The 21,933-nt window shown below is 45.4% G+C and overlaps 1 protein-coding gene across 1 annotated transcript; it reads right to left on the reverse strand.

Annotated features, from left to right (window-relative positions):
- Positions 1-2,201: 2,201 nt before the first annotated feature.
- On the reverse strand, positions 2,202-16,908 carry BRI3BP (BRI3 binding protein). The gene is made up of 3 exons (XM_021004343.2): positions 16,587-16,908; positions 9,722-9,824; positions 2,202-6,983 (listed from the first exon to the last, which is right to left on the reverse strand). The coding sequence occupies exons 1-3, from the start codon at positions 16,776-16,778 to the stop codon at positions 6,532-6,534; spliced, it is 747 nt and encodes a 248-aa protein (XP_020860002.1). The 5' UTR covers positions 16,779-16,908; the 3' UTR covers positions 2,202-6,531.
- Between the last annotated feature and the right edge of the window lie 5,025 nt (positions 16,909-21,933).

Here is a 21,933-nt window from a genome sequence, read left to right on the forward strand (position 1 = left end):
CTACCTGCTCAAATCGGATATCCTTTGTCAACCAAATCCCTCAGGCCATCAGCCAGACCTTCAAAGTTGACAAGGAACCCAAGATGGTTTCTTGAGTTCATCCCCTCAGTCAATTCCAAACCCATTTAAAAGTACTTTTGATAGGCCTATCTAGCTATATCTCTTCTACAGAATTTTAGTAAACCATTTTACAAATTCCCCAGAATTCTCAAAGTTTTAAATTAATATTCCTTTTATCTCCTTATTTTAATGGAAAACTGGCTCTCCCCTGGGACCACAACCAATGTAACCCTTTTCATTTGTGGCTCCTCCTCCTCCTCCTCTCCGATTCAGAGTCAACAGAATTGGGCATCCATGGACCCTTCAGTCTCCAATGCCATTTCTATGCCACCATTTCAACAGCTTTCCCCTTTTAAGGTAATAGGGTCACATATTGAGGCAGAAAGGTGGTCAAAGGTCTAGTCCAACCTCTTATTCAACATGAGGAGCTGAGGCCCAGGGTGGTCAAGTTACTTCCCCAGTGTCACACAGTGTCAGAGAAGGGACTGAACCCAGGCCTTCTGATTCCGAAACCAGTATCTCTTTTCAGGTCTATGTTCTTTACTTGTACCACCTATTCCTTTTTTGCTGCCATTTCTCACTTCCTTATCATTTTAAGTGAATTTTGGTATCTGGCTTCCAGTTTCTGTAATTCCAGTAATCCTTATTACTTTTCAGCAATGACCTTTTCCCATTCAAGCCCCATTTGTCTTATCGTTTTCTAATGTTTTGTGTAATACTGCCTTAATAGACATGTGTGTTGGTGTCCTATTCTTTTACTAGACTATAAGCTTCCTGAGGGCAGGGTCACGTTTTCATCTCAATGTTTATTTCCCAACAAACCTAGGGCAGTGCTTGCCACAGAATTGTTTAAACAGAAGTTCCCACCACTAGCCTGGAACAAAACTGAACTACGGGTTCATGCACAGCTTACCACTTGCCCAACTAGGTATTAGAGTGATAAAGTCCAGTAAGAGACTTTGTTAATGTTCCTTGAAACCCCCCAACTCTAGCATAGGTTCCTACTAAAATAAAATTTAAAAAAAAGCCCTCCTAACCCATGACTTTTGAAGAAAAATCCTGACAATCAGAATTTGTGGGCAGAAGTGGTAAGTCTGAGATTTGGCCTTGATGAAGATGACATAAACCATAATAAGCAACTACAGAAGTTTACTGGATGGCATATTAACTCTTCTCCCATTCACTACATCTTTAGTGTTTTCAGCTATGGTTGAGTAAATGCTTAACAGTAAGCCTAGTGATACACAGAAATCTGAGATTCCTAAATGGCCTTCTTAGAGGACCAGTAAGGCAAGTAAGATAGGATATCTCCAAGTCACTTGGAGCCTAATCTCTTGTCTTCATCTTCAGATTTTCATGTCCCATCCCTAGTTATGAAAAAACAGCTACAGGAGTGATGGAATACATTGATGCAAACGTTCACCCAGCCTGCTTCCCTATTCTTTCTATCATTATTCTGTACATGAAGGAGATCTCACACAGTAAAATAAATCATCTAAGACATGATGAATCCTCACCCAAAGCTGTCAAAACTGATGCTTGGGGGCTTTAAAAATAATCATTGCCAAACCACCCCCTCCACTTGAATGAAATATGCAAGACTCCTGGGTTATGTTAATGTATTCCTTATAAAGCAAAAACATTCCCACTTTCTTTGTTACTAAAAAGGAGTGTTCCTTTCATACCCAAGGAGGGAAGAGAAATACATCTCTCTCACACAAATGGGTTGTAGCACACGAACCCTGTGCCAGTGATGTACAAGGAGAATGGAGCAGGTGGCCGAAGCATCAGGGAATAGGGACTGAAATGTCAGGGAGTCGACAGCTTGGGCAAAAATCTGATAGGAAATGGTAGCAGTAAAGAGGGTTGGGGCAGTATTTAGAGTCCCAAAATAGTTAACACACATTTCCCTCATGTGAGGACCCTTCCATGCCTTCTTAAATGTTGGTTAGAATTTAGACTGGAAATCCCACACCTGAGCACAAACATTACATCTGATGCATTTCAAAAGAACCGAAGGATCTTACCATCCAAATCAGTTAGCAGTGTGTGAAAGAACCCAAGGTCCCTGTGGACAAACTCATGGAAACGCCGGATACTTCTAATCAAGCAAAGGCATTTAGGAAATCCTTACAACAAAATTACGGTAAACATTTATTAAGCTTTAATTTTCACAATATCTTATTTCAGTTCTGAAATCAGCCTACAAATATTTCACTACATTAACATCAATCTGGTGATCATTTAATAAATAAAGGAATGTATATATACCTTTGTAAAAATAAGTTTGATATATTTAGGATTCCCAACAACAACAGCAGTAGACCTGATTCCCCAAGGGTCACATGCCTTGAGTCTTACATACATCACTGGCAACAAATCAAGCTCTTTTACAGACGAACAAAAAAAGGAAAGCAAAACCAAAAAACCCCACAACTTTTACAAACGTAAATGCTATCTAAATCTGAAATCTGGGTAGGAAACAATATGAAATCACTCATATCAGTGCTGACAACTGGTGTCATACTAAAAGACACAACTTCCAGTTCGGAATAGGGCAAACAAGGATGACTGTTTCATTGGATGCTGAAGGGTGCTAACTGACATTACCATCACAAGAATTCAATGAAACGCTGGATTCAAGAGATTCAACACATGCGGTTAATTAAGTTGACGTTATAGTAAAACCTTTATATTTTTAAAAATAGACATTAGACATATGGTCAATAACTCCATTAGCTGCCAAGTATAGATAACTGGTATGGAATGCGAACCACAGTCAGAAACACAGCCATCGAAAAGCCTAAATTGGTAGCACTCTATATTCCACAGGACAGGGCATCGACAAGGTATTTATTTCATAGCAAAACAGTCAGAAGAATGCAATAGTCAGGAACAAGGCTGATTTATACCAGATACTGTACAGCGTACTGATTGACACCCAATACCAATTAAAAGCACTGTATCACATCCGGAAAAGAGAAAGAATTCCATTATCTATAGAGAAGAGGCAGAGCTCTGAAATTTACAAACTGCCCTAGGAGGAGGAACTTTTGTAGAACTGTGATGCATTTCAATGCACACCCCGTAGCATAAGAGTTTTGACGCCTTAAGCTTTTAACCCTAACACTTTGTAAGATGACAGCTGAATTTATAGTTAGATCAGCCAGTTTCAAAAGCCACCAAGTATGAACCAGCAAGAGAGATGTCCTTTTTCTCAAGGTCTGTTTAAGTAGGGGTGGGAGGCAGGGGAGTGTCAGGATGAGCAGAAATGAAGCAATTAAAACTTATCCCTGACTATTCCAGGGGCAAGGCAAAGCTGGCATTTGGGAAATCTTGTTGAAAAAAGGCAGGTTTGGGGGCAGCTAGATGGCACAGTGGATAGAGCACCGGCTCTGAAGTCAGGAGGACCTGAGTTCAAATGCGGCCTCAGACCAAACATTCGTCATGTTGCTAGCTGTGTGACCCTGGGCAAGTCACTTAACCCCAACTGTCTACAAAACAAACCAAAAAAAGAAAAGAAAAAAGGCAAGTTTACTACTCCCCAACCACACCCATGGGATTGGAGTTGGAAACTAAAGCAGAAATAAGGTGGGAGGTGGGGTGGTAGACAGCAACAGAACTTTGTATGGAAAAATATATTTCAACATATTAAGGGGATGCACTAAGATGTCACGTGTATACAATGTGACAAGACAAAATTTACACTGATGAAAAAAAAAATTTCTCCCAAACATTCACATTCACATTCAGTATGGCAACTCAGGAGATTCTATCAAGATGTACAGTTTGTATTTATCTTGTTCAAAATTACTATCCTTAGTAAATAGCCATCATGATATAGATATAGGGGGGAAATTAATACTGATTAATTTTACGCGGTCAGTTTATACTTATAATAGCATCATAGTATTCATTAGAATCTATCATGAGAAGTATTGCTCTGTATTATTATCCTACAGCATTTAAGATATACAAAATGTTGTTCAAGGTATGAGACACATGGTACAAAAATATATTTTTCCACATACAAAAGGGTGAGCTCAAAAGAAAAGGCTGGAAGCAAAGGGCAGAGGGGAGTGGCTGTATAACATCAGCTTTTCAGCCAGCTGAAGATCTTCTCTACAAAAGTCCCCTCGTAGATGAAAACAAGACAGGGCCAAAGGTCAAAGGTTTGTATGCAGTATCTTCAAGGTGAATGTTTCTGTCATTAGCATTCAGTTTTCTGATCCCTTTTAAAACACAGGCAACCCTTTAAGAATGTTATCGCCAGCTGAAGATTCTTTGTTTAAAAAGAGAAAGGTATCTCCCTACCTGTACATTAAACAGTATAAAACTAGACACAGACAAGCTTCCATAGAAAAATCAGGCATGAATCTCATATTTCTTGCTACTCAGAGGAATGGTGCCTGTTACAAGACTCATGGGCATTTTCTCTCATACACAGACATGCTTGTTCCCATGTATGTACATGTGTACACACAGACACACACACAGACACATACTCCTCCCTGTGTCCTTCAAATTGACTAAAAAGTCAACCTCCTTTCCTTCTCTGGTCTTGTTCTTTGTCTAGCAAGAGACTCTCATGTGTTTTACAACTTCTGAAAAATGAAAAATAAAGAAAGTAATTTCACTCCAAGAAAAAAAATTAAAGCACACACACCAACCAATAAAAAAAGACCTAAAACTCAATCCATTTGGTAGATGACACATGTTCTACGGTAGGGAGGAAACTGTAAAGCGGTTAAGTATCTACAGAATCAACAATAATTCCAAAAAGTAATTTGGGGAAGGTCCTGGAACCTAAGCAAGAACGAGAATGCTTCCCTTTCCCCTGAGCCCAGCTCCCAGAGGTGCTGAAAAGACACAAGCTAGAAGGACGTGCCTGGAACCATTTCAATCCAGAAAAATCTGTGTTTCCACCAATACCCATAAAGCTCAACTGCACTGAATCTAAATGAACACTTCCTGAATTGACAGGAAGCCGATCAAAGCAGCCTTGTGTTGCATTATGTGCAACTTAAAAATAGCAGTTTCATAAAATTTGCAAAAATTGTTTTTCCAAATAAAAAATCATATGAGGTTGCTAAATTCTGGGTTCTGGGCAGGACAGGTTCCTGCTTCCACCAATTCCCCTCAACCCCCCAAGTCAGATTTCTACTCAGTGGTTTGACAGGGAAATTGAGCACTCAGGTGGTCAGGGAGGAAATCCGCAGGGGAAGTACCAGCACCTTAGGGCACATCCACCACCCATAAAATCTGGAGGAGCTTCTCTGCACACTTCCCTGAGGGTCTGTCTTTTGCTCCAGCGGATTTCACTCAAGCGGATGGGAGCGTACCAAATGGCAAACCAGAACATGTTGGTCTTGTTGGTGACTCCCCTACCAAACGAAGCACCCTCAAATCCTCCTATGATTCCAACCTACTGCCCTGTGGTAACTTCTCCGAGGATCACTGAAAATGAGGATGCTGCAGATTCAGACAAGAAGCACCTGGAGATTCTACTATTAAAATGTTAAGAATAAAACCCAAAGAGTGCTCATTGCTGCCCAGTGGTCCTGAGAGGATGCTTAAACAACTTGCGAGTTGTGTTACCTGGGTTTATTCCTTTCCGAGGCCCTGTCTGGGTCCAAGGCAACCCTTAAAAGAGGCTTATCAAACCAAGACCTGCCTGGTGAGAGTGTCCATGTGACCGCCATCTTGCTATCCAACTTCAGACTCAAAGTCCAAAAACATTTCTCTCCCTGATCCTTGGGATTTCTACTTTCTAAAACCCTTTGGAAGAAAATCCCCAGTTTCAAGTATGACAAAATACGGAGCAAACCCCAGGTCTGCTCGCAAAAGTGAATCATTCATTTAAAGGAGACTCGAGAAAACAAAAATTAATTTTTTTTAAAGGAGACTCGAAAGGGGCAGTGACAATTCTAATAATTCGGTCTGTCGGCCTGAACTCAAAGCTTTCTACTTGTTCACACCCCGACTGACACTCAGGGGGCCCCCTCCCTCAAAGCTTACAACTTGTGAAAAGGGAAACACCTCACACGTGGAACCCACGTTCTCTCTTTAGAGCAAATGCCTACGGATCAAGCTTCTCTAAAACGCCAAATTCACATAATCACTCACTCTAAAGTTTTAATAGACTTGACTCGACCTGCCTTTATAAAAACCTTACAAAATATGTCTTTAAACACTTGAAAAAAGTAATTGTATGTTCTATGCACGGATAATTTTTTTAGTCTATGGTTAACGTGGGTTTTATTGTTCGAAAAAATATTTTTTTTTACACAACTAATGGTTCTCAGGGTGTCTCCATGTTCTACACAAGTGATTTAAAAATTCTTCTCAGCCTAAAGTTGTCATGTGGTCCAATACCCTCACAATGTGCTGTTTTGTTGCTTTGTAACTTTTAGTAAGACGGTGCCTGCTGATCTTCCAAGGGCTGGCGTACGGTGATCAGCCTGGCTTGCCTCATTTGTCGCCGTCTCGATCGATGCCTTCGAGCACCCGGGAGAGGCGAATGTTGAGTAGTCTGATCTGGCTGTCCAGGTGGTCAATCTTCTCCTCCAGGCTGGGGCTGCCCAGGCTGAGGCTGGAGCCGCTGCCGCCGGTGCCTCCACTCCTCCAGTAGAAGCCCACGGGGCCCGTCATGAAGTAAACGGCGACCACCAAGCAGAGGGGCAGGACCGCCTGCTCGGGCTCCCCTTCATACTTCTGCAGGATGTAGACACAGGAGAGGGCAAACAGGGTGACCCTCACGACCCAGAAGAAGCGACCAAACAGGACGTGCAAGAGATAGAAGAGAAAGCCCAGGAAGAGGGACAAGAACCAGTAGGCCAGGAGGACGGCGCCGACCAAGAGCAGAGCACGGGTGGGGTTGTTAGCCACGGCCGCGGGGCTAAAATAATGCGTCAGGTTGGAGGCTGAAAAACAGGGAAGAGGAGAAAAAAGAACTGAATGACCTGCAAGGGACTGGGGGACCCCCCAATTCAAATCTGGACACAGACAAGATGGGTACAACAGTCAATGCTGACAGTTATGGGTCCCCAGAGCAAATCCCCTCCCAGGAACTACCACCTCCCCTCTCCTAGAGACTGTTAGCTCCATGAGGGCAAAGACTGAACCTGTCTCAGAAGTAGGAGTCCCTTGGTGCTAATTTACCACCTCAGTCCTGGTCTGACCCCTCCTGGGGGTGGGAGGTCACCCTGGGCTATGCCAAGAAAAGCCCAAACTTGTTATTATCCCCATTTTACTATTAGTAAACATGACCATGGCATAGTTAGAAACTTTCTACAGGAAGTCTTTCCCAATCCCTCTTAATTCTAGTGCCTCCCCCCATTAATAATTTCCTATTTATCCTGTCTACAACCTGTTGTTTGATTGTGAGCTCCTTAGGGGCAGAGACTGTCTTTTTTCTTCCTTTGTATCCCCAGTGCTTAGCACAGTGCCTGACACATGTAAGCACTTAACAAATGCTTACTGACTGACTGAAAGCATTGAAGGAATGATTCAAACCAGGCCTTCCTGACTTAATTCCAGGACCACTATACCCATACAGTGCTAAACAGATGCCTGCCTTGAACCATGTAGGACTTACCATGCAAGGAAACATGAGTTATCTTGTAACACAGCCAATTCCACTGTTATATAATATAATGTAAAAATTATACGTGTGTGCGTGTGTGTGTGTGTGTCTGTACACTAGGAAGCACCATAGTGCACAAAGCACTGGACCTGTGGGCAGGACAACTCATCTCCTGAATTCAAATCTGGCCTCAGACACTTACTAGCTGTGTGACCCTGGGCAAGTCACTTCACCCCCATTTACCTCAATTTCCTGATCTGTAAAATGAGTTGGAGAAGGAAATGGCAAAACACTCTAGTAACTTTGCCAAGAAAACTCCAAATGGGATCAAGAAGAGTTGGATACGACTGAACAACTATACACACACACATGCACCCACACATATACATAGTAGTAGTTTTTCAGCTGTTTGAGTATATTTGGTTGTCTCAGTTTCCTCATCTCAAAATAGGATAATAACTAGAGAACCGACTATGAAGCGTTGTTGGGAGGAACTGCCACAATATAAATAATGCCCCTTGAAAACTTAAAAGACAATGTACAAAAGCCACCACTTTCACTAACTGGGATTCCCAGAGCACAAAATGACTGTACCGTAAGGAGAAGACAAGAAGATAGGGGAAAACTGGCCTGGAATGAAAACTCACTACAGAAAACCACCCAAACAAGAGAGTCAATGTGTCTGTGCCTAGCATTTTGACTACCGCTGGTCCCCTTCCCTTTCCCATTTATTGACCGTCCTCTAACATCTGAGTGAGAGGGCAGAGGGGGCTGGGATACCACTGTTACTATTTTACAAGTATGAAAACTAAAGCCCAGAGGAATCAGCGGGTGCCAGGCCCTAGCTCTCTGGGGGTCTGGTAACTGATTTAGCACTGGCTGCTCAGGAAGGATGCAGGCACTGTTGCCTTAAGGTTCATATAGCTGCTGCCCTGTCACATGCAATCTCCTGTAATCAGGTTCAGTTCTTCAGGGCTTGCTCAAAGGGATTTCGTAATCTGGGAAGATGGTAAACACAGAATCTACATGGGATTGCAAGAAATTGCTTTATCTGGTTTGTCTCCCAAGAGCCACTATTAAAGGTCCAGGGGGAAAAGAGGAGGCCAAAAGCAATCCCTGAATGAGCCAGACCGCTCTCCTCAAGGCATTCCCTGTGATCTGGACTTGGGCAGGGTCGGAACCTGGGCCTGTCTGTCAGACACACAAAGCAGGTAGCCCTCAGAATCATTCATTGACCATTCTACAAATATTAAGCCCCTCTATTATGTGCCAGGCACCAGAGGTACAAAGACAAGAAGGAAACCACCCCTCCTCTGAAGTAGCCTACATCCTACACCCATATGGAGATAAGTCAGTAAAAGTAAATTTTTACAGGGCTATGGCAGGGCAGCAGGCACTGTAATAACTGGAGGGGATCAGCTGAGCGGGGAAGCGAGCTAGGGATTCCAGGAGGTGGTACAGGAGAGCCTTCTAGTCACGTACAAGGAAGAGTATATGAGGAGAAGGGTGAAATTGGTGTGGCTAGGTAGACGGCAAGCAGGTCCCCAAGAGGAGTCCGTCTTTGGGACAGAGGAATAGACAGCCAATGAGGCTTCCTGAGCAGAGGAATGACACCCGTGCTCTGGGAAATGCCAGTGTGCTCACTGGGTGGAGGATGGAGAGGGAAGCATGTGCTGGGGGGGGGGGAAGGGTAATTAGGCAGCTACGGCATAAGTCCAAGTGAGAGGCAACAAGGGCCTGAGGTGTAGGCCAGGCCCAGTTACTGGTCCCAAAGACCCCCCCTCACCCCAAAAGAATGCAAAGCAAAGAGAGATACCAGCTACATATGGACAGATGGCAAGATGAAAGGGGACCCTCCCTGGGCCTGTCCCTCGACTGGTGATAAGGGGGAACCATAATACCACCCACCCTTTGGTGGAAGTGACATGAGGCACAGGTGATGAACAAACTAGGAATGTGGTCAGAGGGAGCCAAGGCCCCAGAACACTGTCACCTATTCCAAACTCTGTATTACTGATCCATTCCCTGACCCAATCGAACACAACCAGTTAGCAGAAGAGTCAGCAGTCTACCTACCGTCGATTCCGAGAACATCCAGCAGATCAGTCCAGAGTCTCCACAGCGTCTCCACTAAGATGTCCACGCCATTTACAAACCTCTCTGTTGACCTGGAGAAAAACTACAAAGACCAAAAAATAAAGAAAGCGTTAGTAAGGAAGCCCATGAATTCATTTCTCCAATTTCTTCCATGACCGGTCATGGGTGGACTACATATGAACTTCTGTTCCCTGCCCAAGATAAAAAGTGTTAGAAATGGTTGGGGAGTGGGAAGGGAGGAAGACAGACAGTGAGGACACTCTGGTGGAGGGCCAGAAATAAAAAGCTTCTACAAACACAAAACCCCTGGCTCAGGCAGCACGGGAGGCAGAAGGGGGAGTGGGAGAGGAAGAAGAGGCTATTCTCCAGTGTGCCCTTCAGGGAAAGGTCATCTGTCCAAAGCTGGACTACAACTTAAGACCACTTAATGATTCTGAAGTAATCCCTCCCTTCCCTTAACATCCTGTTTTTCCTCTTATGTGGACCGTGAGCTGGGTAATGTGGAAGATGTAATAATGAGACAGAGGTGCTGAAGGATTCCGAGTTCTTTTGCTAAATATAAATAAAGACAAGGGGCTGACATCATTATCAATTCAATATGCTGGTTGGGCTGTCCTCCTACGGAGAAGGAAGAAAAGAGGAAAGAGTAAAGAGGAAGAATGTAGCCACTTCGAAGGAACCCAAGGACCCTTTGAAGCCACATTCAGAACAATCCAGCCACTGAAGGGACGCCATCTTGTTATCTTCAAATAAATCAGGCCTATCTCCAGGAACAATGATCTGGGACCCTATAAAAAGTCTAAGACGGGTCAACGTGCTGACCCCCTGAGAGCTAAATACAGACTCTGGGGGAGAGAGAGTAAGTAGCCCAGGAGAATCCAAGAGGCTCACCACCTTTGAGGCAGGAGTGGGTGACAACTCTTATAATGATGCACCAGTGAGGAAATTTGAGCTCAACCAGACCAGGAATAGAGAGAAAAAGTGTCCTCAGCAAGCACTTTAGGGAGGAAAGGCTGGCAAAAAAGGCCAACTCAGCATGGAGAAAAACAAATGGCCCTCCAAATAAGACCTGCAAGGTTGTCTGCTGTGTGGAAGAGGAATTAGATTTCTTTTGTTTCACCAAGAAGACTGAAGAAGTCCAAGGGGAGATGGGGAGTGAGGGAGGATCCTTGGAAAGGGAAGATTTCCTAAGAATTAGAGATGACTACCACGCTATGAGAAACACATGTGAGGAATTCAGAGAAGCACAGACAGACTTGTATGGACTGATGCAAAGTGAGATGAGATCAGCCATGACCGCAACATAAATGGAACGAAAACCAAAACTGATTTCTTCTAAGTGTAATGAACAAGTCCGGCCCCAAGAGATGTGAAAATGTACCTCCCCTCCCTTCTTTGCCAAGGCAGAAGAACAACAGGGATGGATTCTGCATCTACTGTCAGGCTCAATGTTTAGCTTGGTTTTTACTGACTTGTCTTTTATAATTTTTTTATTTTAAATATTTTATTTTTGTTTTCAGTTCCAAATTCTCTCCCTCCCTCTCACCCCATCTCTCACCCATTGTGAAGGCAAGAATTATACAACATTCACTATTACACATAAGAAAAACCTGCCTTTTAAAAAAAGTTAATAACAGCACTCACATGGTGCTTTAAGGTTTACAAAGCACTAATCAGTACCAATGAGGGGGAAGGGGGTCCCCCACGACACATCTCAAGGTAGACTATCAGCTGCCTCCGAAGGCAGTGAACAGTTTCCATTCACTGGAAGGCTCCTGAGCAAATGAAGAGCAACCTCTTCTTATGAACACTGTAGAAAACATTCTTGTTCAAATCTGAATTGAACTAAATAAATACTCTGTGAGATGTGAATTCTGAAATCCCTTTTTGGGGGGTGGGGGTGGAATGAGGGTGGTGTTTTAAAGGAAAGTCTCAAGAAATTCCCCATCCCACCACTCACATTTGTCATGGATCCTACAGGCTCTGTTGTGGTATTAATACAGTAAAAAATTCTAAACCAGCTACTTCCAATCTGACAGCTGAGGGAAATTTACCTTGTCCAGGGCCCAAAGTACCATTAAGCAATCTAACATACCCTTAGCGAAGAAAGGAAACCGATTAGGATCTTTTACTGAAAAGGAATCATGCCCCAGTGAAAAGCACACAGAATTTAGAGATGAAAGACCTGGCTTTAAGTACCAGCGCTAACTACGCCTGCCACCTGGGTAAATCAACCTCTCTGGGCCCTAGCTCCCTCACCTATAAAACAACCGAGCTGGGTGTTGCTCATCTTGAAGGACCGTTTCAAGCTCTAAAGTTGGGCCACTTAAACTGAGAAATTACCTATACAGGGGTGGGGGACCTGTGGCCTTCTAGGTCCTCAAATGCAGCCCTCTGACTGAACTGCACTTGAGGACGTAGAGGACCACATGTGGCCTCAAGGCTAAAGGTTCCCCACCCCTGGAACTTGGCCAAAAAAAAAAAAAAGAGCAGAAGGTCACGTGTCTTTTCAAGAAATACATTTAGAAAAAAACACACACAACAAAAAAACACCTTCTTTCCCAGTGGACTTAAATTGTTTGGCTAGGGGTTGCTTTCTTATTAAACTTCTTGAGAACACTGGGACTTTCCGAAGTGTTCAAAGTGATCTAGGGGACAATCTGGGCCTGGTGTAATCAACCATTTGACCAGGAACCTAAAGTAAGGTAGCTTGTCAAGCCACTGCTTGGGGGGCAGGGGGCACAACCCACTGACCTCTGCCTGACCACAAACCACAATTGATCATCTCGCCACCCAGGCCCCTAGCAATGCTGGCCAGCACCATCTCTCCCTCTCCCCCTCCCCAACTCTCCTGCAAAACTGCAAGCGGTCCCCAAGAAAACTGAGCTGTGGCCCGGAAAAGGCTTCACCACAAAGGGATGATGCGGCACACAAGGGGGGCCCATCTCTGCCAGCCCTGAAGGCAAACCTACTCTATGAACCTGGGAAAGATAGGACAGATGTTTGTTGTTATCTTTGCTGCTCACAAAGGGGTAAGCCCAAAGCAGGCAAAGCCCTCCCCTCCCTCTCCCCAGGCTTTTGCTCCTCTTCAGCTCAAGACTCCTACAGCTCTGGAGGCAGAGCAGAGCTTCAAGACCATTTACTTTTAATACTCTTTCCTTACAAGTAAAGAAACCCAGACTCAGAGAGGGAAGTGTCTTGTTCAAGGTCACTGAGCCGAGTTAGCAGCAAATACACTCTCCGTCCAACCAAGCAGGCTGTTGTGGGCTCCCTGGCCGTGTCCTGCTCACTCCCCTTGCCCGGAATGCCCTCCTTACCCGCCTCGACTCCCTCCTTCAGATCTCAGGGCCCCTGCATGGGGCCCTCGGATTTCTTAGGGCCATGTCTCTTTCTCCATATCTGGCCTCCCCCAGCACTCTGCATCCCATTTCTTTGTCTCACTTGGCATGCAGTGCCTGGTAGGGCCATTTAAATGTTTCATGTATACATGTGGGCTCTCCAAGCAGATCACAAGCTCCCTGAGCATGGAACCCATGGCTAGGCTCGTTTGTACCACCCTACCTCTACACCACTTTGTACTACAACTTCTATACCAGCAGCTAACACTTATATATCACTTACTATGTGCCAGGCACTGTGTTAAGCATTTTACAATTATTTCATTTGATTCTCACAACAACCCTGTGTGGTAGGTGTTATTCTTATCTCCATTTTACAAATGAGGAAACTGAGGCAAACAGCAGTGAAATTACTTGCCCAGGGTCATACAGCCGGGGCTACATTTGAACTCAGGTCTTCCTGACTCTAGGCCCAGAGCTCTATCCATTGCCCCAAGTACACATTAAGCTCTCATTTCACAGCAGTCTGGTACTGTACCTCAATGCCCTTTAGGCAGGTCCAAGGAAATTACAGGATCCCAGACCCAGAGCTAGATGGAAGTTCAGAGGCCATCTAGTCCAATCCCCTCCTTTTACAGATGAAAAATGAGGCTCAGGCAGGTTAGGGGACTTGCCCAAGGTCATACAGGCAAATAAGCATCAGAGGTCAACAGTTTGCTAGCAAGGTCAACCATCTACACTGGCCACTTCAGAAATCTTCCAAAGAAATAAGTTTGCTGCCATCTCAAACAAGGTAATTCAATTCACCAGACTTCCAAGGGAGACATTTCTGTCCAGTTCTTAAGACTGGATGTAGGGACACATCTTTTAAAAGTAAATATGTAACAGCACTTTTTCCCTCCCATAGCTAGCTCTATGACTCTGGACCAAACAAAAAGCCAGAATGTTCCTATCAGACACACAGTTACATATACACTCCCCCCACCCCCCACAGAGCCAGCCAGCCACACACACACACACACACACACACACACACACACACACACACCCCAATGACTGACATTTATAAGCAAATGAAGCACTTACATACATTCTCTCCTTAGAGACTCTTTCATCAGACAGTTATCCCCATTGGAGAAGGGAGGTTAAGTGACTTGCCCATCTCACACAGTTTGAAGTACAGGATTCGAACTTGGTTCTTCCTTATTGGGTCCAGCACTCTTACGAACTCTGCTTGATGTCTAACCACCGTGTCATACCTTTGGGACTAACCAGAGCAATCCTAATAAAGACCCTTTAAATGAGCCTTATTGAAAAGCTCGGGCTCTACCAGTATCCACTTTTATTTTTTTAAAGATTCAAAAATAAATGCATGTACTGCCAAATGAGGTGGTCATTACATTCCATGGAAAATCAAATCAGTAAAAGGACTTTCTTTGTCCTGAATTTATTTTGATTTGAGAGACACTATGACCTAAAATGGCAGCCCTGAGCCATGAGGACCTGAGTTCAAGTCACACTTCTGCCACGGGGTAAGTCACAGAACCTCTCAGGGTTCCCACTACCAATGGCAGAGCAGATGCCAATAAGTGCCAACAAAAGGTGTTTCTCATACCAATGAAATCACAAGTTAAAGACAAAAACAAACTCTTGATTTCCTCTAGGTCTGTAATCAAGGGACCTGGATTCAAATCCCAACCCTCCTATTTATTAGGTGTTTAACCTTGGGCAAGCTGCTTACACTCTGAGACTCAAATTCCTCATCATGAAAAGAGGGGATTGTACTTAATGCCCTCTAAAGATCCTTCCTATTCAATCACTCGGTAAACATTTATTAAGAGCTACTATATGCCAGGCACTGTGCTAAGCAAAGAAGCAAAACCAGTCCCTGTCCTCAAGGAGCTTACAATCTAACCTAAGCCTCTAAATCTATGTCACACTATGATACCTTCCTCAAGATTCAAAGTCTCCTTTCAGTATCTGGTGAAGAAATTAACACCTTGTTCCACAGACTTGATACAAATTCATTTATGAAACAAGCTAATGTTTTGGAGAACACAAGCTCCCCACTTTCTCTTCGTCTTGCTACTATGTTTAGATCCCTTAGGCTGGAAATCCAAAGACTATTATACTTCAGAGATAAAAAGTAAGTCCTATAACCAGATAACTCCTCATAGGAATGGTAGATTAGGATAGGATAATACTCCCAACAAGACCATTCGCTGAAAAAGTCATTCCACCAAACCTTTTAGTAAAAGGCTAAGAAGGCTGAGGGTCTGGTTCAGAGGTCCCCTGGTTCTCCCTCTCTCTAAAAGGAAACTTTTGACCCACACGCTCTCCCCAATCCTCCCAGAGCTAGAATGCTCCATTTCCTTTTCTTCTGGGAATCAGAGGTACCAGTCAATAACTTTAGTTCTTAGAATTGGTCTAAGTACCTACCATTTAGGGGGTAAAAAACTTCAGAGCCATTAGAAGAGGTAGAATACAATTGAGAAAGATGAACAAAGGTCATTACTTCTGGGAACTCTGCCAGTATCAGCAACTGCCTCAACCGTCGTGGATAGATCCTAATCAGTACCCTGTGCTCTGTCCCATAAACCTAATGCAGGAAGCCACTGTCAAGGCAACAACTTGTACTTTCCCTAACTCTGTTCAGTGAGGAGATAAAGCCAGAAGACCTGTCACAGCCTCTAAATCAAACAGCTAAGTTTTATAAAGAAAGAAATAAGAGAAAGAAAGCCAAATGTGGGTGCAACTCAAGAGAGTTGAGTCAGAAAAGAGTGCCAAGGGCACTTTGTGCCCAAGCTCTGTTGGATTTTCCTAAAGAGGATAATGTGCTGTTAAGTTTCCCGGGGAAGTGGGTTGAGGCTTTGTCATGGTAGGACGAAAAACCCTAAGACTAAACTAGGTGTTATTTACACAAGGTACTATGAGGTGGAGGAAAGGGGGTCAGTCTACTTAAGTGAGGGTAGTGAGGCCCACCCAGGCCCCACTCTGAGTCCCAGATTCCCAGAGGGTTCAGCTAAGGCCAGCACCACCACCCCATCCCCCACCGCGAAGCAATCTGTTAAAAGGGCTGCAGGGAGCCTTCCTTGGGGGTCCCCCGAGGCTGGGGCCCAGGCAGTTCGGCACAGTCCACCAAGGAGCCGGGACCAAGGAGAAAATCTAGAGTGAGCTGGGATTTGTAAGACTACAGGCTGACCAGAGAGGGAGCCCAAGGTACCCACGGGCCAAAGTGCCCTTCGTTCTCAGCCCCGACCCCAAAGATGGATGGGGGGCAGGGAGGGGGAAGCTGGAGAGAGAAGCCCTCCCCTCCCAGGACCCTAGGCGCGTCACAAATGCCCCTGGGCCACACTGCCCCTCCTGAGGCTGAGGGCGGCTCCCCCGATCCTGGAGGGCCCCGGCATTCCCGGCTGACCCCCACCGCTTCCCCAGCCTGCCTCCCTGGGTGAGGATGCCCAGGGGCAAGGTGACCCAGCGGCGGGAGCGCACGGGGGGCGCCCCACCTTCTGCACGGCTCGCACGTTGTCCTCCCCGCACAGGCTGCTCACGCTCTGGTAGACGCCGCTGGCCGCCCGGCGGAACGTGTTCTGCTTGTCGGCGCCGCGTCCCCGCGCAGCCTGCGCGCCGGGCCCGAGCAGCAGCAGCAGCGACAGCAGCGCAGCCAGCTGCACAGGGGGCCCGGCGCGCGCGCCCATCGTCCGTCCCGTCAGCTCGGCGAGCCCCGAGAACCCCGGCGCGGCCTCCTGCGCGTTCCCTCCGGCCGCCGCCTCCCGCACGCTCTGCCCCGGCGCCCGCCTGCGCCTCCGCCCCGCGCTGCTCCTGCTGAGCTCCTTCCGCTTCCGCAGCCCCGCGCAGCGCCCCCGGCGGCCGCCGCCGCTCCACGCCACGCCGCGCCGCGCGGGGCCGGCCCCGCCCCCGCGCGCGCCTCGGGCGCACGCGGGCGCCGAGCAGGAGGAGAGAACCTGAACCGGAGCCCGGCGCAGAAGCGGGACGGAGGCTGTCCAGCTTTCCCTGCGCGCTCACTCCCCTGGGCCCCCCTCTCGCCCCCCCAGTTCCCTCGCCCCCCGTGCATGTCTCCTCTACCTTTCCTCCTTCCTTCCATGCGTCCTTTCTTCCATCCATCCATCCATCCTCCCATCCTCCCTTCCTTGCTACATTCCCTTGTTTCCATCTTCCCTCCCTCCTTCCATCCATCATTCTTCCTTCCTAGCTCCTCTTCTTCCTACCTTCCCTCCTTCCTTCCATCCATCTTTCCATCTCTCCCTCCTTCCATCCATCCATCCATCCATCCTCCCATCCTTCCTTCCTTTCTACCTTCCCTTCTTCCCATCTTCCCTCCTTCCTTCCTTCCATCCATCTTTCCTTCTCTCCCTCCTTCCATCCATCTTTCCCTTCTTCCTTCCATCCATCCATCCTTCCTTCCCCTCCCTCCTTCCATCCATTCTTCCTTCCTACTTTCCCTTCTTCTCTCCTTCCTTCTTTCCTTCCTTTCTACCTTCCCTCCCTCCCTCCATCCTTCCATCCATCCATTCTTCCTTCCATCCATCCTTCCTTCCTACTTTCCCTTTTTCCTACCTTCCCTCCTTCCTTCCATCCGTCCATGCATCCATCCGTCCATCCTTCCTTCTTTCCTTCCCACCTTCCCTCCCTCCTTCCTTGTATCCATCCTTCTTTCCTACCTTTCATCCATCTTTCCTTCCCTCCCTCCTTCCATCCAGCCTTCCTTCCTTCCATCCATGCATTAAAGGGTTTAGTGTAAAGAGGCTGCAAACAATGACTATTAATAGTTTTCAGATCTTAATGCCAGTGTTTTCCCTCTAACATTTGTCTCCAATTTCTCCTGCTTGTTCATACTGATTTGCATAGGTATATCGCCCCCCCCAAGCCCTATTAGATTGTGAGCTTTGTGAAGGCAGGAGCTTTTCTTCTTTGTATCCCCAGTGCTTAGAACAGTGCTCCGCACATAGTAGGTGCTTAATGAATGCTCCTTGTTTTGACACGTACGCATACAGGCAGCCTTTCCCAACCCTTCTTAATTCCAGTGCCTTTCCTCTGTTAATTATTTATTTGTCCTGTATATGGCTTATTTTATATTGATTTGTTTGCATGCTGTATCCCCTGTTACACTGTAAGCTTCTTGAGGGCAGGGACCATCGTGCCTCTTTTTGTATTCTGAGCATTTAGCACAGTGCTTGGCACATAGTAGGTGCTTAATGAATGCTTGTTGATTTGACACGTATAGTTGTTTGCATATTGTCTTTTATGTTAGACTGTGAGTAAGCTTAGTGAGAGTAGGGAATGTGCTCTGCCTTATATGAGTCCCTAGTGCTTAGCACTGCGACAGCTAAATTCCCACCTTCCACAATGTTTATTGATTGATAGTAGGTGCTTAATAAATCACAAAAATGATCACTGAATCCATCATTTAAGAACCATTAAGATAGAGCTTGGAGGGATCTTAGGGACCATCTATCTAGTCCAAGCCCCTCTTTCCATCTGAGGAACTAAGGCCCAGGAAATGAAGTGACTTGCTCAAGGTCACACAGGCCATAAATGACAAAGTTGGAATTCAAACCCAGGTGTTCTGAAGCCTCTAACCTAGTAATTTCTCCAGAAGGTTGTCCCCAGGAGTTTCATTCATTCAACAAATGTTTATCAAGTACCCACTTTGCAATGTGATGGGAGAAGTACCAACTTTAGATGGGACAAGGGTCCCTGTCCACCTGGTTCTTTCTGAGTAGAAAGTTAAGCTACAGCCATAGAGGCTACTATGGAAATATGGTTTGCATTACTTCACATGCCTAATAGATGTCATATTGCTTGCTTTCTTGAGGAATGGGGAGGGGCAGGAGGGAGAGAATTTAGAATTCAAATTTTTAAAAAATGAATGTTAAAAAATGTTCTAAATATAATTGGGAAATATTTAATGAAGCAAATATACATACAACCGTAGAGAATCACACAATAGGAATTAATTAGTCAAAACCTCCACTAAAATTCTCCAATGCCTTTTGTCCTTGGTTTTATTTCATGTTGTTTTGTTGCCCACAACCAGATTGTACACCGAACGGAGAGGCATGAAATAACTTATGACATGGGCCAGGCGGAGTAGAATTACTGACTCCGTTTATTCATCTGAGGGCACAGAATATATATGGAAGATCTAGCCTAACTTCAAAGAGTCCTCCCCGTGAGATACTCCCCAGAACATCTGCTGAGGATGTAACAATCATGAATTTCCTCCTTATCAGGGTTCCTAGATTGGGCTGTAGATTCCAAGGTTTTCCCAGGCGCCTTGGCGCCACCTGCGTAGAGGAGTAAATATGTAAATCTGAGGTTCAAAGAGAGAGAAGGGATGTCTCAGAGACCTCTTTATCAGGAAGGAATTGGGGAGCCGTACCACTTAATCCATGAGCCCTTTGGGGTGAAAGCCTGAGCAGAGGCCAAACTGCCTTGGATCTTAAACCCTTATCAGACTCTTAAGATCGGCCCTCAACATTGTTTCCCTTTATATGCTCTCTGTTCCAGTCAAAATGACCTGGTAGATGTTCCCCATATAGAATGTTCCTGGGCCTTTGCTCAGGTTGTCCTCAGTATTTGGAATGCTCTCTCTCCCCTCCTCCAGCTGGTAGAATTCTTAGCTCCTTTCAGAAAACAGCTAAGGTGTCACCTCCTCCGGTGAGCCTTTTCTGATCTCCCCACCAGATTATTCTGTATTTACTTTGCATGTATTTATCTGCCTGCTTTATATTCCACCCCCCCAAAAAAAAAAACCCAAACAAGTTCTTTTAAGATAGGAATTGTTTTATTTTTGCCTTGGTATGCCCAGCCAGGTACAGTTCCCCCCACATGGTAGGTAGTGATTTAATAAGAGCTTTTAATTAAATCAGAGGATATTCCAGGAACACACAAATTCTGGTAGGTTCCGTCCAGCTAGAAAGTCACAGGATCATAGATTTGGAGAAACCTCAGGGGTGTCTAGTCCGACTGAGGTACAGAAAGATGAAATAACTTGGCCAGAGTGAAGACAGAGAGGATTTGAACCCAACCCTGTGGCTTCAAATGCACTGTTCTTTGGAGCGTACCACACACCGCACTAGGCAACAGACCATCTAGAGAAGCTACTTGCCAGCCTGGCCAGGTTGGTGCATTGATGGGGAATGAAAGACACAGAGGAGCTCAGATCTGTGCTGATGGAAGGAATTTCCACACTGACGGAACCACGAATCCTTGGAATATTGAAGTATAAATGAATTACTACATAGACAGCTCCTGACAGAGACGTGATGGACTACATCTACATAAGGAGAAACACATTTTGGGATGGATCAATGCAGGCTTCTGTTTTTGTTTGTTTTTGTTTTTTTTTCCCTGGGGGTCGGGAAGGATTGGGAGAGAAAATAAAAGCTTGTTCATTGAAAAGAATTAATTAAAAAATACAAGTGCGTTAGAGGATTGCAACGTGCAGCCTGAGGATACTGTGTGGGGAGAAATTCTGAAAGGCTGTATTTAAATTGGGCTTTAAAAGGTGGTGTGTGGACAAAAGAGGTGGGGAGGGATGCAGAGGGATGAGGAGGAAGGGCATTTGAGGCTGGTGGAGGAGTTTAGCAAAGACACAGAAATGGGAGAGCAAAAAAAATAGAGTGTTAAGCTGTAGCACAGAGTACAGGGGTGGGGGGAGGCGAGTAACATGGAATCAGGCTTGGGAGGGTGGAAAGCTCCAGATCGGGGAGGATCTTCAATGTCAATAGTAAAGGAGTTTGAGATCTACTTGAACAAAGGAATGACGCGGCCAGATCTTTGATGAGTCAGGCAGCAATATGAAGGAGAGAGGAAAGGGAAGAGAGTATAGAAGCAGGAGGATTGGTTGGGAAGCTTTTGCAAGAATTCGGGTGGGTGGTAATGGGGTGCTAGCTCCCTCTGATCCTAGAGCCACCTTCCAATAGAGAACCCCAATAAACTAGTCAACAAGCATTTGTTAACATGCTGCCCACCTCCTGATAGAAAGGTGGTCTTGCAATGCACAATGAGACACCGTTTTTTCTGGCTGTGGCCAATGTGGACATTTGTTTTGATTCACTATATATGTTTGTAAGGGTTTTGTGTTTCTTGTGTTCTCATGGGATTGGAGAGGGAGGATGAGAGGGCAGATCTTGATTGATTAAAACAAATAGAATATTTAAAAACCAAACAAGAATTTGTCCAGCGTATAACAAGTGCTGGAATTGGGGATATAAAGACAAAAGTGAAACAGTCCCTGCCCTCAGAGAGCTTACATTCTATTCCTGCAGACGACGTGCGCGTGTCTAAGTAGATGCACAGATATTTATAGGCATAGAAATACAAGGTAATTTAGGAAGGCACTAATGGGAGTGGGAAAGGGGAGTGGAGATTAGGAAAGGCCCCAGCTTGGCAGTTGAATGAGCTTTGAAGAGAACCAGGGATTCTAAAAGGCCGTGAGAGGAGGAAATCTGTTTCAGGTGTGTGGGATGGCTTGTGCAAAGAATGGAGGCAGGAGATGGGAGGTTGTGTGTCAGAAGCAGCAAGAAGGCCCATTGGTGGACCATAAAATTCATGATGCAATATATTTGTTGTTGTTGTTTATTTGTGTCTGACTCTTCATGACCCCATTTGGTGTTTTCTTGGCAAAGACACTGGAGTGGTTTGCCAATTCCTTCTCCAGCTCATTTTGCAGACAAGGAAACTGAGGCAAACAGGGTGAAGTGACTTGCCCAAGGTCACAAGGATAGTAAGCATCAGAAATGGGATTTGAACCCACTCCAAAGGGGTTAGTGCTCTTTTCACTGTATAGAAGATAGGTCAAAAGGGTAAAGACTTGAGTCAGGGAGA

Source organism: Phascolarctos cinereus, unplaced genomic scaffold, assembly GCF_003287225.1.
Source record: "Phascolarctos cinereus isolate Bilbo 61053 unplaced genomic scaffold, phaCin_HiC Scaffold_4;HRSCAF=312, whole genome shotgun sequence".
Taxonomy (NCBI): domain Eukaryota; kingdom Metazoa; phylum Chordata; class Mammalia; order Diprotodontia; family Phascolarctidae; genus Phascolarctos; species Phascolarctos cinereus.